The following is a 15,728-nucleotide window of genomic DNA, read 5'->3' on the forward strand; positions in this document are numbered from 1 at the left end:
TTTTTCGACATTCGTTTATGGCAGTGGGCTGTTTTGGTCTCACCTGCACTTTATCTCCATTTGCCATGCTGAATTCTCAGAAACAACAGACAGACATGTGAGGAAATATGATGTCGACAACAAATTGACATACTAAAAGGTGACTGGACAGGTCGTGAAAGGTAATTGAAAGATTCCAAATGGGGAAATTTTGCTTTGTTGCATTTTTTTTTCTCACCAAACCAATATTAATTATGCATATTCTGCGGATAAGAGAGCACACTGAACTGTGGGAGGACAAGAGATGCTTTGTTTTATTTACCAAGAACCATTGCACCCTTAGTGCAAACCAGAATTTGCTGCATACTTTTATTTCAGTCTGATATCATGTCTTCAACTGAAAGTACAAATACAAGGTGTGGAGTATTAGTATTGTGCTCCTCTTATTTTTCAGTCACAATACACTAATTATTGGATAAGGCATGGTAAGTATATTTCACCCAAGCCGTCAAAGTACTGCCATTCCAAAGTAAAAGCAAATTGTCATATTTTGATTAAAGAACACTGAAATACCAAAAGTTTTGGGGGTATTAATTTGTAGGGAGTTGTTGTTCACTTAAAACTAACAATATGAAATAGCAAAATTAACATTATAAGTTTTAATTTCATGTGGATTTGAAGACAAAAACATGGCTCATAATATCTTTATTATGTACTAAATCATATATCTATGTGTAAGGTAACATTTTACAATATAACAGTATACACGAGTAATAGTGTTTTAAATATATCTTTGCTAAGGTACTTAAGAACTATATCACATACATTGACAAGACTTTCTGTTCTCATGGAAAGATGTTTGGCACAAGTTGCAGTAAGTGACCCATAATTACAACAGTATACAGCATTTTCTGTGAAACACAATCTGAGTTAAAAGTACAGTAATGCGTGAAATACACGATGCGTATCGCCAGTAAATCCTAGCATTTTCTATTTGATTATTGCACTAGGCCACAAAACATGCTCCATTGCATTAATCATGCAACAAAATGCAGTGTATGTGCATGTGATTACAGGCTAATATAAAAACCTTTCATTTTTTCATCTAAAAATGCTGATTTAATTAACATAATACTCTTACAATACCAGGGTGTCATGTTGGCTCAGTGGTTAGCATTGTCGCCCCACAGCAAGAAGGTCACTGGTTCGGGTTATGGCTCCCCTACAGTTCTAAGGCATCCGGTATAGGTAAATTGGATTAACTAAATTGACAGTTGTATGTGTGTGTGTTTGCGTGTGCGTGTGTGTGTGTGTGTGTGTGTGTGTGTGTGTGAATGGGTGTTTTACAGAAATTGGTAGACTGGAAGGTCATCTGCTGTAAAACCTATGTTGGAATAGTTGGCGGCTCATGCTGCTGTGGTAACCCCTGATAAATAAGGGACTAAGCCAAAGGAAAATTATTGAATGAATGTAAGAATGCTGTTCATCCCACTTTGTGATGTCTATATGAGTAACTTCTGTTAAATTGTAAGTGTATGTTTAAAAACTGTGTAAAATCAGGTACCATTATTCTACTTCAGTTTTAAGTAAATTACCTTCAATAGACCATAAATAACTGCTTAAAAAGAGTATTTCCATAGCCTATTTTATAAATGTGTTGAACTACTGTACTATAGAAAATAACCATAGGAGCTTTGGCCACATATAGACTTGTGATATTAATGTCACGTTAAAATACCAAGTGTAACATTATTTTGACTGTAAACGATAAAGCACAAAGCAACTGTTTCGAAGTATAGTCAGGTAGGGAAAAAGATGGATAGGCATGCTATACAAGCGAAATCGAGCTAGAGCTTGTTTTATACAGTCAGAAGCAGGGCCGTTCCAGCGAGAACCCATTTTGCCGGAGGGTGGTGTGTTTTGAGTGGGAAGCTCCAGATGTATGTGGTGCCGCGTTGTTTTGTGCGGTACACTGGACATTCATACGTGTTCTTCAGATCCTGCTGGTCGACAGGCACTGCTCTTATGTACAGCACTGGCATTGCTGGAGTCAAATCTTTCAGGACAGCCTCTGACAACAGACCTGAGGAGCAATCCCAGCGTGCACCTGTGGATGGATCAATTCAGAAAGATGTTTAATCTTAATCCAAGTGGGCATTAACCCAGTCTAATTAAAATGTAAATGTTTTTGTCTATTCATTTACACAACATGCAAACTTTAGAAAAATGTTCAAGTTTTGGAAAACTATACAGTTCATAGTAATGAAGTCATGCAGGCTTAGTATGTGTTCAGTCATTCACAAGAATATTTAACAACCAAAACAACGGACATCTACTTGAACACACATGCTCAGACATGTACTGTAGTGTTTATTTGCATACTGACATTACCAACTACACTACCTGACAATAGTTTTGGATCTCAGTTAAAAGAGAAACAAATAATAACTTCTAATTAATCATTTGGAAAAGTGGCAGAAGGTAGATTTTTCTGATGTATCATTTTTTGAACTGCATCACATATACTGCAGAAAACCTATTGGAACCCACATAGACACATAAATCAGGCAAATTTCGTGAAGGAAAAATCATGGTTTGACATTATATTCAGTATGAGGGCATGCGTGAGATCTGCAGAGAGGATGGCAACATCAACAGCCTGAGGTATCAAGACATTTGTGTTGCCTATTACATTACAAACCACAAGAGAGGGTAAATTTTTCAGCACGATTGCGCTGTACCTCATACTTCAGCCTCCACATCAAAGTTCCTGAAAGCAAATGTGCTCCAGGACCCGCCCAGTCACCAGACATGAACATTAATGAGGATGTCTGGGGTAAGGAGGCATTAAAGATGAATCCAAAGAATCTTGATGAACTCTGGGAGTCCTGCAAGAATGCTTTCTTTGCCATTCCAGATGACTTTATTGATAAGTTATTTGAGCCATTGCAGAGATGTATGGATGCAGTCCTCCAAACTCATGGGAGTCATAAACAATATTAATTCTGTTTCCACTGCACCATGACTTCATATTCTATACTGTACATTATTTCTGTTTAGTGACAAGCATTTTGTCTAAGCAAAGTCAGACCTTACTGTCCTAATAAAATAATTAATAATCAAGACATGAGCATTTCATTTTGGTGAAATAAGTGTAATCTAGAGGCCTTATATATAAGCCACTTCTGATACCAAATATTCAACTAAAAGTCTAACTATTATTTGTTGCTCCTTAAACTTGAATAGGTGACAAGACTTTTGTCGGGTAGTAAACTGGCTTGCCATGAAAAACATAACAATAGAAATATAGTTTAATAAAAAAAAAGCTTTTAGTTGTTTTCACAGATTCATGAGTATGGGAATCGGTTTGATAATGGTTTCTTCTTTACTTCTCTAAGACAGAAGAACTTAACTAATTTTTACTGACTTTATTTAGTGTTTAAAATAGTATACAGGCAACATCTGCAAAGTTACAATGCTCAAAATTCAAGGCAAATGGAATTTTCTTTCTTTCACAGAATTCACTTTTAAGGACTACAACAAAACAGTTGTTATGGACTACAAAGACTTTAATTGGCGAAATCCCAAACACCACCACCATGAGCGCCCGACTGAGGGGGCGGGGATCATGTTTGGTTGTTTTAGGGCACTTGTTGGTTTGTGAATAACTTTACAAAGGTACTTAAGAACTAAGTTGTAATTGACCTGAATTGATAACACTCTAGCCAGCTAACAAATTTGAGCTCACGAATTTCAGAGTAACTGATTTTATAGAACCAGGGACTCGACTAAGTATTTAACGGGATAGTTCACTCAAAATCAATATTTACTCACAGTTTACTCTGCCTTAAGTTGTTCTAAATCTCTTTCTGTTAAACACAAAAGACAGCATTTTGAAGAAAGCTGGAAATGATTGACTTCCATGGTAGGAAAAACAAATACTATGGATTCAATAGTTACAGGTTTCTAACTTTATTCAAAATATCTTCCTTTGAGTTCATTAAAAGAAAGAAACTCAAACAGTTTAGGTACAAGTGAAGGGTGAGTAAATGATGGCAGAATTTTTATTTTTGGGTGGACTAAACCTTTAGGGAGAACAAGAAAACATTCAGAAAACTCTTGAGTACTTTTTTAAAAATTTAATTTTAGTAGATTTGTGTCTGTTGAGCATCAGTTAAGACAACGTTAGCACCCATCAGCTTTAATTGTAGATATACCTAGATAATTGTAAGCTTTTGTCAGCTAATTTCATCTTCCTGGTTTAAAATCATTTTTGGGAAGGGATGAAAATCTGTGACATAGTGCCGATCTGCCTGTCCAGTGTTGACTTATGGATTCCCATTATTACTCATAGCTGAGTTTTCTTATCCTATGAGAAGACCCTTTTTCTGAAAAACTGCTAATTTACAAAAAAAAATTTCAGTGTACCACAAAAGCCTAAAATAGTCTTTGAAATTGATTAAGGCCACCCCTTTAATAACATTGCAGGATACCTGAATTATACATTTTATTTCGATACATACTCCAGCTACATACATAAACTCGAGTTTATACTCACCCTCTATGTAGAGTCCATGTATGTAGGCTCCCTCTCGAGGTGGATGCCCATAATCATCCTTGCTTTTCTTAGTGACATCCACAGACAGGCTCATCTTATTTAAAGGCCACTTGTTTTTGCGAGCTATACTCTGCATAATTGCTGCAAAGCAAAACTATTTCAGCACAAGTCTCTATTTTGGATTTGTGAATTTTTGTTTATATTTTTTTCTCATCTCACCTGTAAGAAATGACTGAGGGCTAAAAAGTCCAGAGATCCAAACCACGGCGGGAAACACAAAGTCGTGAGTCCATGTGTCCAGCTCTCGACACTGAGCCAGAACATCACTAAACCTGCAGGATCAGATCATGCAGCTCTTATTATTCAAATGGTTTAGTGTTTGTCTGTATCAGAAAGATCTATGTAGGTGATTATACCACTGAGGCAGGGTTTTAGTTGAAGGAAAGGTCAGCCTGCTCCAACTCTCAGGAACAACATCATAGAACAAAGCTGTTTGGAGGAGCTCCATGTCTGAAGAAAGACTCAGTTCACCCTGTAATACCACGTCAGAGAACATATATTCAGTTGACACTTATTAAGCTATATGTGCATGTATAACATGGTGAGCAGAATTTTTTTTTTTTTTAAGTTTTCATGCACAAACAATAGACATACATTAATAAAACAATATTCCTTGAAATGCATTAGGAATGTTTTAGGAATGTTTGAGATGTCAATGTGGTATTCATGAAAAAATAATTTGTAATTACTTACTAATTACGTTTTATTATATATGTATGCTGTATATTGCTTATAACATTATACATGTGCTATAAAAAGATACAATTTAAATAAAACGTGTAATGTACAGTGGTGTAAAATAACAAATTACAAATACTCAACCTACTGTAATTGACTAGTTTTTTCTCAGAAATTGTAATTTGTTGTCTTAAAAATGTGTACTTTTACTTTCCCTTGAGTACAGTTTTAGAGCAGCATCTGTACTTTTACTTCACTAAATCAGTCCTGTGATTCCTGTCCAATCAAATCACATATAGAAGGTAAATCATATCATAATGAACAAGACATGAGCGATTTATAATTGTAGCAAATTGTTTGGAAAAAGTTAAAGTGTCCAAAAACACATGTCCAAAATCTTTACATGCATTGACTCAGAGACTATTTAGATGCATGTCACTGATGAGAACATGACAAATGATTACTGTACGATGACCGAAATGGTCTTAAACACCTGACAGGTACAAGACCTCAATATGACGTCAGATTGATATTGTATCCCAACGTTGTGGGGTTGTTGCATTTTGTTTGGAAATGAAAATCAGGTTAATGCCTGAACCCAATGTCAGGTTGAAATCAATGTCCAATGTCAAACCTAAAATCAATTAAATATCAATGTTGACTGATGTTACAGCTTGACGATGTGTGGACGTTACCACTATGTTGGTATCAGACATTGGATTTTGGTCGTCATACAGTCGCAGACAAAGAAATGTCAGTATTTGACGTTAATATGACATTGGTTTAAGATTTTGGCTCGATGTTGGATTTTGATCACTTTCCAACACAACCTAAAATCAACCAAATCAACTACATTTCAAGTCATTGTCGGATGTCACAATAGCGTTGTCCTGAGACGCTGACTAGAAATTGAAGTTTGGTCACCTGATGTCACAACCTAAATCTAACCTAATATTAATGTCCTATGATAGTGTGTGACTGTTTGGCAATAACTAAATGCGCTACAGAATGTTACTTTTACAGACATCCACAAATTACATGTAAATGCATCAGCTTTTCACAATGTAGTACTCACTACTCACTACTCTTGAGTACTTTTGAAAGGTCTACTTTTAACTCATACTCTGAGTAATATTTACAACAGACACTTTTACTCTACTACATTTTTAGGCAAGTAATGGTACTTTTACTTAAGTATGATTTTCAGTACTCTTTCAACTACTGGTAATGTATTGATCATCATTCATTTTCTTGTCTGCTTAGTCCCTTTATTAATCCGGGGTCGCCACAGCGGAATGAACCGCCAACTTATCCAGCAATTTTTACGCAGCGGATGCCCTTCCAGCCGCAACCCATCTCTGGGAAACATCCACACACACATTCACACACACACTCATACACTACAGACAATTTAGCCTACCCAATTCACCTGTACCTAATGTCTTTGGACTGTGGGGGAAACCGGAGCACCCGGAGGAAACCCACACGAAGGCAGGGAGAACTGAGCCGAGGTTCGAACCAGCAACCTTCTTGCTGTGAGGCGACAGCACTACCTACTGCGCCACCGTTTCGCCCGGTAATGTATTCATTTAACATAATAATCATAATTTATTGCCCCTAAGTCCAAATACAAACTGTAATGTAAACATAAAAACATTTTTTGCAAGCAGTATTATCAAAAATATACATTTGCAACATACACAAGAAAAAATATATACACGTGTGTGTAGAAAATATTATAAAATATGTCAAATTTATCTTGATAACTTTGACAGAAAAGTACAGCATGTAATTGATTACAATTAACCCAAAATAATGTAGGCAACTATTTGTACAACTATATTCACACAGAAGTTTTTTTGTGCCATATTGACAGCCTGTAGATTTCTATACATGTAGAAATTTCAGTTATGGTGTCGATGCATTGAAATAATTGAGCCTTAGCGATGGATCTGTGGTGGAATAAAATGCCAAAAACAGAGAAAATACTGTATTGCATGACATTACATCATTCATGTTTACAAGCACAGGGAATGAAGTGATAGTAATGGTACATTATTTGTGATTTGTTTTTGAATTATATTTTTCTCCCTAGATGTAGAAATTCCCCTAGATGGAAAACGTAAATGAATACAGTATGAAGGCTTGACTCATTGAACATTGCTTATTGTTTATTGCAGTGATGTACCTTGAGTGCCAGATGGAGCTCTTTTAATGAAGTGTGTATGTGTTCCAGCAGTAGATTCATGCGTTCACACTCTTGCAGACAAACCAGGACATACGGGCTCCTCTGAGCTGTTTTAGACATCAGCTCTGCCACATTATACTCCTCAGGCAACTTCTCCAGGAGCTCATCCACAACACTCCTCACCTGATTAACAACAACAAGAACAAATTGTTCATCAATGGAGGTTTTAGGTGCAATCGAATGCATCAAATCATTGTGCAGCACAGTATTTATGTCTGTGATTATTTGTCTTTGTTTATATCATCCAAAATGATAACAATGAAATGTTGATCATTACACTAAATGATGGCATAATGTAAATTTAATTAATGTAATAATGTAATTACATAATGTAATTTCAGAAAGAATAGCATCTTATATTTCAGCCAATTTGGGAATGTTTAGTATTGATAAATATAAGTATAAATAAGCATAACACCCCTGTCAACTAGCATTACAAATATATTTACATTTAAAGTCAGAATTATTAGCCTCCCTTTAAATTTTCTTTTCTTTTTTTAATAATACCCAAATGATGTTTAACAGAGCAAATAAATTTTCACAGTATGTCTGATAATATTTTTTATTTCGGGAGAAAGTCTTATTTGTTTTATTTTGGCTTGAATTAAAGCAGTTTAAATTTTTTTATTAACCATATTTTTTTATTAACCATACAGTATTTCAATAACTTGCCTAGTTAACCTAATTAACCTAGTTAAGCCTTTAAATGTCAATTGCCACAGAGAAAAGAACTGCCAACTATTCCAGCATATTTTTGCCTTTACGTAGTTTTACATAGTGGATGCCCCTCCAGCCACAACCCATTACTGTGAAACACCCATACAATCTTGCACTCATACATTCATTCGTCCATTCCAGCCGCAACCCATCTCTGGGAAACATTCACAAAAACTCATTCACACACACACATACACTACGGACAATTTAGCCTACCCAATTCACCTGTACCGCATGTCTTTGGACTGTGGGGGAAATCAGAGCACCCATGCGAATGCAGGGAGAACATGCAAACTCCACACAGAAATGCCAATTGACCAAGACGAGGCTCGAACCAGCGACCCAGCAACCTTCTTGCTCTGAGGCAACAGCACTACCTACTGCAACACTGCGTCACCTGCACTCATACACTACATCCAATTTAGTTTATTAAATTCACTCATAGTGCATTTTTTTGGACTATGGGGGAAACTGGAGGACCCAGAGGAAACCCATACGAATACGGGGAGAACATGCAAACTCCACACAGAAACGCCAACTGGCCCAGCCGGAACTCAAACCAGCGACCTTCTTGCTGTGAGGTGACAGTGCTAATACGGATTACACACATTATTATTAAAATGTTCGAGTCAGTGAGATGTAAATTAAATTGTCTGTTTAGTTTGTACACATTCAATTTAACACTTAACACTGTTGAACATTTTAATATCATTGAAGCCAATGGGTGAAAAGTCAATGGTTTTTGTGTCCAATTAAGAAATTCTTTAAAAAATTTCAATTTCTGGGTCAACTTTTTTTAATGAGAACAAGAAACTTAATGGACAAGACAAAAAACATATGAAACATATTTTAAAAACAAGAAACAACAAACAAAACTTTTTTATTTTTTATTTTGCAGCAATGTTTTCCAATCTCTAATAAATAATCATTTCATGTTTAGGGAATTTGTGTACATCGGATTTTACTGTAATTAGTTTTTAAGTAATGTGTATTTATATGGTATATTTATCATGTATGGCCCTACACCCAAAGCGCTTCACAATCATGACCCCTCATGTTTCTCCACACCACCACCAGTGTGCAGCATCCACTTGGTTGATGCGATGGCAGCCACAGGACAATGGTGCCAGTGCGCTCACCACACACCAGCTATAAGTGGAGTGGAAAGACAGTGATAGAGCCAATTTAGGGAATGGGATGATTAGGAGGTCATGATTAGGTAAGGGCCAAAGGAGGGAATTTAAGAGAAGTGCCATGGGATTTTTAATGACCACAGAGAGTAAGGACCTCAGTTTAACATCTCATCTGAAAAACAGCAAACAGCGCTCACTGACCGTATAGTGTCCCCTTCACTTTACTAGGGCAATAGGACTCACACAGACCCCCAGCTAGCCTCACTAACACCACTAGCAACCTAGTTTGTCCATGTGGTCTCCTATTCAGGCACTGACCAGGCTCAGCCCTGCTTAGCTTCAGTGAGTAACCGGTCTTGGGCTGCAGGGTTATATGGCTGTAAAACATTTCTAATGCAATCGGGTGTCTTGTTAGGCAATGTTTTCTCAATAAACTATACAATAGGTATAGTTCATTAAGTAGAATGCCTGAGAATAGTACACAGGGCATACCAATATGACTGCACAGTTGCTACATTTTTATTACATAATGAACAGTCCTTTTTAATTATACAGTAGATCCAGTGTTTGAGCCTTATACAGTACAATGTGTGCAAATGTTTTGATTCAACTGTATTTGTAATGTTAATAAATTTAACTGCTCTAGAATTACCTTCTCCTCTGTGTACTGTGTTGCTCCCTCTGCTGTTGTGGAGTCTCTAGGCTGCAGCTCCAGTAAGGTTTTGAAGAGGCTCTCAGACGTGGCCGTCATGAACTCAATCTCAGCATTCGGGTGCAGTCTGAAGAGAGCGGGGCTTTCCGAGGGCAACCTTTCATCCACATACCTGTGATACTCACTGTAGTCCAGATCTGGAGGAGCAGGAAAGCCAGGACACAAAAACAGCTCCCCTTCAAACTGAACAGACAGGTTACATTCACTCTAGATACACTCAAAAATTATGCTTGCTGTTTGTTCAAAGTACTTATTTATAATGAGCTGAAGCAACATAATTCGTGAGGTATTTGTGGGACAACTTCATTGTTTTAGGTTCAATTCACTTAAGTTTGTAACACAGCAAGTTTTTAATAAATTAATAAATAATGAATTCCTCCATGTTGTGCAAACCCAAATCGATTGTGTGGAGCCCTGCATTTTAGCATGGAGAAGCTAGAGTACATTTAATCGTTTATCAGAGAACAGCTTATGGTATATGGCAAACTGTATTTGTATTTATGCTACTATAATATGTATACAGCGTTTACAATTAATAACTAGTGCTTATTTAACAGTTACTCTGTGTTGTCTAATAACCAATGCAAAAAACAAAAAACAAAAAAAAAAACAAGTTACCTACACAAAGTAATTGTAGTTTCCATGCTTTTGTCTAGTAATATGAACAAGCAGGCTAGTTATAAATACTGCTTTGCTATAAGTTAGGTGTTACTAAGCATAACTACAGTCATTTTTAGTAATCCGTCTCGTGTTGTTTAGCAACCAATACAAGTAAACAAGTTACCCAAACAAAGTAGTAAAATTTACTCAAAGTTGGTGAAATTATTTGCTTTATAAATGCGAGGCAAATCAATGTGTTACTTCTTACAGTGTGGGCTTAATCTCCAGGTACTAGTGTTTTTCTTTTATGTACAAAAACCTTTAAATGTATATTTATATACAAGTACATATTAAGCAGACACTAGTACATATTCATTATAAATTAGTATGTATTACTAGTCATTATGTGCATGTTACACACCAGTATCTTTATCACCAGTAACAATTCTGATGAATTGCTTTTTGCTGGTTTTATTTATCATAGGCTCTGCTTTTTTATTTTTTACAGTCTCATTTATATTGTGCTTGGTCAGAATGGCCAAAGTAGAGTTCCACTCCAAAATCTTACAGTAATGTTTAAGTAAAATAAATAAGCATTCACGTCTATTAACTATGTACAGTACAAATGCCTGATAAATAAGTACGAACTAAAAAAAAAAAAAAAAAAATGTAAACAAAAATTATCACTAGTACTTAAAGTATTACATCCAGTATGTAATACAAATAATGTTAGTATGTATTTAATAGGTTTGAGTATCAATAAAATACGAAAATTAGAGCACACCTGTCATCAGGGGTTACACTGGCTCCCAGTTACAATCAGAATCGATTGTATTAAAAGTATTATTACTTGTCTATAAATAACTAAATGGCCTAGGATCCTAATAAATTACAAATATGCTCACTGAATACAAACCTAACAGATAAATTAACAGTAAATTAGAAATTGCAAGAATTTGGTCAAAGCAGGGGGAATCCGTCTTATGCCTCCTGCTGCTGGAATCAGCTTTTTTAGAAATGATCAGATGTGCTCCAACATTACGCACATACAAATCAAGGCTTAAATCACATCTGTTTAGCTGTGCCGTGCTCCATCCGACAGATCACACAATTATGTCTTTTTTTTTCTTTTTCAGTCTTTTAAAACTTGTTTTAACAAATTTTAATCTGTTTTAACGATTTTTACTCTTTGTTGTTTTTATTCTCATTTCTTTTTTTCTTGTTTATGTAAAGCACCTTCATACACAATGGTAATTCAAATATGATATGTAATTAAACTTTCCTTGTCTTACTAATAATGGTTGTATCTAAGAAGTACTAGTGCCAAATGAATAAAATTACGTCCTAATTGTAATACTAGTCAAAAGTGATATCTAAATAGCATAATGGAAGTCAACTTAAAACAGAATAGTTAGTGAAGTACTTAGGGATCAGAGTAAATAACCAAACCAAATTGCAAAGTGATTGTAAAGTACAATAGGTAACACTTTACAAGAAAGTTTAATTATATTAGTTCATCCATTTAAATCAACAGTGAGCTTTTGTCATTTTCATTGTAAATTTAGTTAAATTAACTTATGTTAACTTTTATGTTAATGTTAACCTTATTGCCTGGTGCTACCATACAATAGCTCTAAAATGTTAATGTTTGAATCATAAAGCAATTAAGTCTCCAATAATTTTGCACTGTTATGACCACCACTGAAAAAACATTGTTAATATTCTTAAAAAGCACTCTTAAACTTCTTCACTTCTTAAAAAGTTGAAATAATAAATAATTATTCACCGTATTTCAAAGTGCCACAATATCAATTCAATAAATTGTATACGGTATGTCTAGTATTCAATAAGTACCAACATCTATGCACTGGTACCAAGTGAATACTAGTATTTAATGGTAACCCTTCATTTGTATAGTCCATTTGAGTATTAGTAGACTTTCTGCTTAATATTTATTGATACTGCTGCTAAACAGATATTTAAGTGACTATAAGAAACTTTGCAAATACACGTCAACTTACATTAACCATAACCCTAACCCTAACCTAACAGTCTACTTATAATCTAATGAAAATTAGTTGGCATGTGGATGCGATGTAACTTAAATTCAACAAATGAACCATCAAAATAAAGTATGACCTATTTAGTTAATAAGAACTAGTAGCTACCAGTATCTTCTAAATATAAGCTGTGCCAAAATCCCCTAAAACAAAATCTAGAATGCTACTTTTGTATGTCTTATGAGTTAAAACAGCTTGCTATATTAACGGTTAAAATTCCATTATTACTAAAAAAAAACAACAAAAAAAAAACATAATTTTAAACATAATCTGTCATATAACACAACACGATGACACATTTAAACATGGAGTTTTTCTACACAGTGTTTTGTCCTGATCAGCATTGTAAGGTTTCTCTGTGCTGGTGCTCACTAACAGATGAAGGAGTGTGTGGTAATCGATAGCAGGGCTGGTGCTGGGCACTGGGAGAGTAATGCAGCTTTGCGGAAAGGCTAAAGAGGAACTCAGTGATTGATGGCTGCTCATCCTAAGGCCTAATGAGACTCGCTGAGAAAACACTGGGCTGCATGCCTGACCACTGCTAAAAAACAGTCTTAATCATCTCACACAGACCTCACTTTAAAAAAACACACACACACACACACACACACTTTAAACTTCAGCATTCAAGATAGAACATTGTGGCATATTATTTGAGAACACAGACAAACGTGTCTTCAGTGTGTGGAGCTAAAGGACATTTAATACATTCATCTTCTCTTTTGTTATCTGTGACCACTGTGATGTAATGCAGATCTTCGTCACTAGAGAGCACCATACAGCTATAGTTTTAAAATGTGCAAACATGCAGGAGGTCTACTCTACAAACATTCATTTAAAGTCTCATTTTGACTTGATGCTGTCTGCAGAACTTGAACATTGATAAAACTACATAAATATATACACAAATCTACTTTAGAAGATTTGTGTATATATCCATAGCATTTAGGCATGTGAAATAGCCCTTCATTCCCTGTTGCCTACATTGGTTCACTATTACAATCCATTTAAATAGTGAATAAGCACCGGAAGGGTTCACTGGAAGGGATGCTGTTTTGTTTGTGCCTTGCTAGTTAAGGAAAAACATAATGTATTATTTAATTGGTAATTAAATACTTGTCAATTTAGAAAGTTAATGACTGGATGCCATCTTGTGGTTGGATGCAGTAGTTCATTCAGAATGCAAACTCTTGACAGTGCATTGTGGGTATTCTTAAGTTGTTGAGTGGACAACAGTTGTACACTCGTTATTGCGGTGCATTGTGGGATTGAGTTGAGTGCACTTCCGAACATTTATTGTGTTAAGACACCTCTATAAATGGCTACTCTCTCTAATAGTTCACCATTTAAGTGTATTGGGGTGATTTCGGATCCAGCCAGGTTCAAGAAGATTAATCTAAATATCAGAATATGCAAGAAAGATTATTTAAGTGACTTTGAATGTGGCAGATTGTCGGTGTAAATTTGATTTTCACACACAGACATCTTTCTATAAAGAGTGATAAAAAACAGAACACGTCAAGTGAGCAGGCCATTTTTCTGCCTTGTTGATGCCAGAGAATGGCCAGACTTGTTTGAGCTAATATAAAGGTAACAGTAACTCAAACAACCATTGCACCTCTGAACACACAAGACTGGAAAAATGTTACCTCATCTGATGAGTCTCAATTTCGATGATGACATTTGGTTAGTAGAGTCACAATTTGGCAGCAATAACATGAATACATAGATCTATTCTGTTTTATATCAATGGTTCAAGCTTCAGCTGGTGGTTTAATGGTGAGAGAGGTATTTTCTTAGCACACTTTGGGACCATTAGTCATGCCCGCATTAAGAATTCAGAGGCCCCTGGGTACAACGTCTTGTAGGCCCCCTACCTAGTCGCACCCCTATAGTTGAATTAAAAAAAAAAGATTAATATAATATTTTTTTAAATAAAATGAATCTATAATGTATTGCCCACATTTTTAAAATAAAAATAAGTTAAATCTTTGTAGACTACAAATATATGAATGTACTGTATATCATGTAACGCATTTAAATCATACTTTGAAAAAAAAATACTAATACGACTAGTGAAAATTAATGGATTTTAAAACACTTGAGAGTTCAACTGCATATGATTTGGATATAACACCTCTCCATTTCAGTTCTATGAATCTGAGTCTTCCAAGATTCGAACCGGGTTCATGATCGATCGGGTTAAAACATGTTGCTATGTGCTTTACGAGCTACGCCACTCATGCTGCTGTTTGCCGCTCTCTATAGTTATGTTGTCTCTGTCAATCAAACGGTGATGCGCGAGAATCACTCAACTAGCTTATTCCAACGAGGTGCGCTATTTGCACTTAGCCTAAATAGACACTCCAAAATTGGCATTTCCGCCCCCCTCGCAGGGGCCTCAAGTGCACATGGGCCCCTGGGCCTGTGCCCATAATGCCCATTGGTTAATCCGGCCCTGCCATTAGCACCAATTGAGCATTGTTTACATGCTAAAGCCTACCTAAGAATTGATGGTGATCATGTCTACAACTTTATAACCACAGTTTTGTTATCTTGTTGTGCCTACAGCGTATTGTGGCAAAGTTCAGAAAATATCAGTCTGTTCTATTTTTGTCAATCAGTTCCCTATTCTCAGCTTCCCTCCACAGTCACCAGGTTTAAATCCAATAGAGCTGTTTTCCAGCTCTTCCTAGACAATATTTTCCAGCTGTTCCTAATCAAACACACCTGAATCAACCCATTAATATATGGCTCAGAAAAGGAACCAATCCAAAATGTGCTCTGTCTGTGTCCTTCAGGAATACTGTTAGGAAGCACATGCAATAGAGTGATACTGGGATTCGGTATAATGTCATCATGGATGTACAGATGAAAAATCTGCATGTCATTTTACTGTAAACCAAAATCTATGAGGACTAATAGCTGAATGTAAGTCATAAATAATTTTTGCAGTTTTAAATAAAGTTACAAACCCATTAAC

General features: G+C 35.7%; 1 protein-coding gene across 2 annotated transcripts in view; it reads right to left on the minus strand.

Moving 5' to 3' along the window:
- Positions 1 to 267: 267 nt before the first annotated feature.
- si:dkey-233k19.3 overlaps positions 268 to 15,728 on the minus strand; it is a 199,529-nt gene continuing 184,068 nt past the window's right edge. For both annotated transcript variants that reach the window (XM_009292264.5, XM_073925461.1), the window contains 6 exons: positions 10,026 to 10,268; positions 7,464 to 7,646; positions 4,954 to 5,069; positions 4,757 to 4,869; positions 4,538 to 4,678; positions 268 to 2,086 (listed from right to left, as the gene is read on the minus strand). In XM_009292264.5, the coding sequence (XP_009290539.2) occupies positions 1,839 to 2,086; positions 4,538 to 4,678; positions 4,757 to 4,869; positions 4,954 to 5,069; positions 7,464 to 7,646; positions 10,026 to 10,268 (1,044 nt within the window). In that variant the 3' untranslated portion in view covers positions 268 to 1,838. The remainder of the gene's footprint in view (positions 2,087 to 4,537; positions 4,679 to 4,756; positions 4,870 to 4,953; positions 5,070 to 7,463; positions 7,647 to 10,025; positions 10,269 to 15,728) is intronic.

The sequence above is a fragment of the Danio rerio genome, chromosome 16 (assembly GCF_049306965.1).
Source record: "Danio rerio strain Tuebingen ecotype United States chromosome 16, GRCz12tu, whole genome shotgun sequence".
Taxonomy (NCBI): Eukaryota; Metazoa; Chordata; class Actinopteri; order Cypriniformes; family Danionidae; genus Danio; species Danio rerio.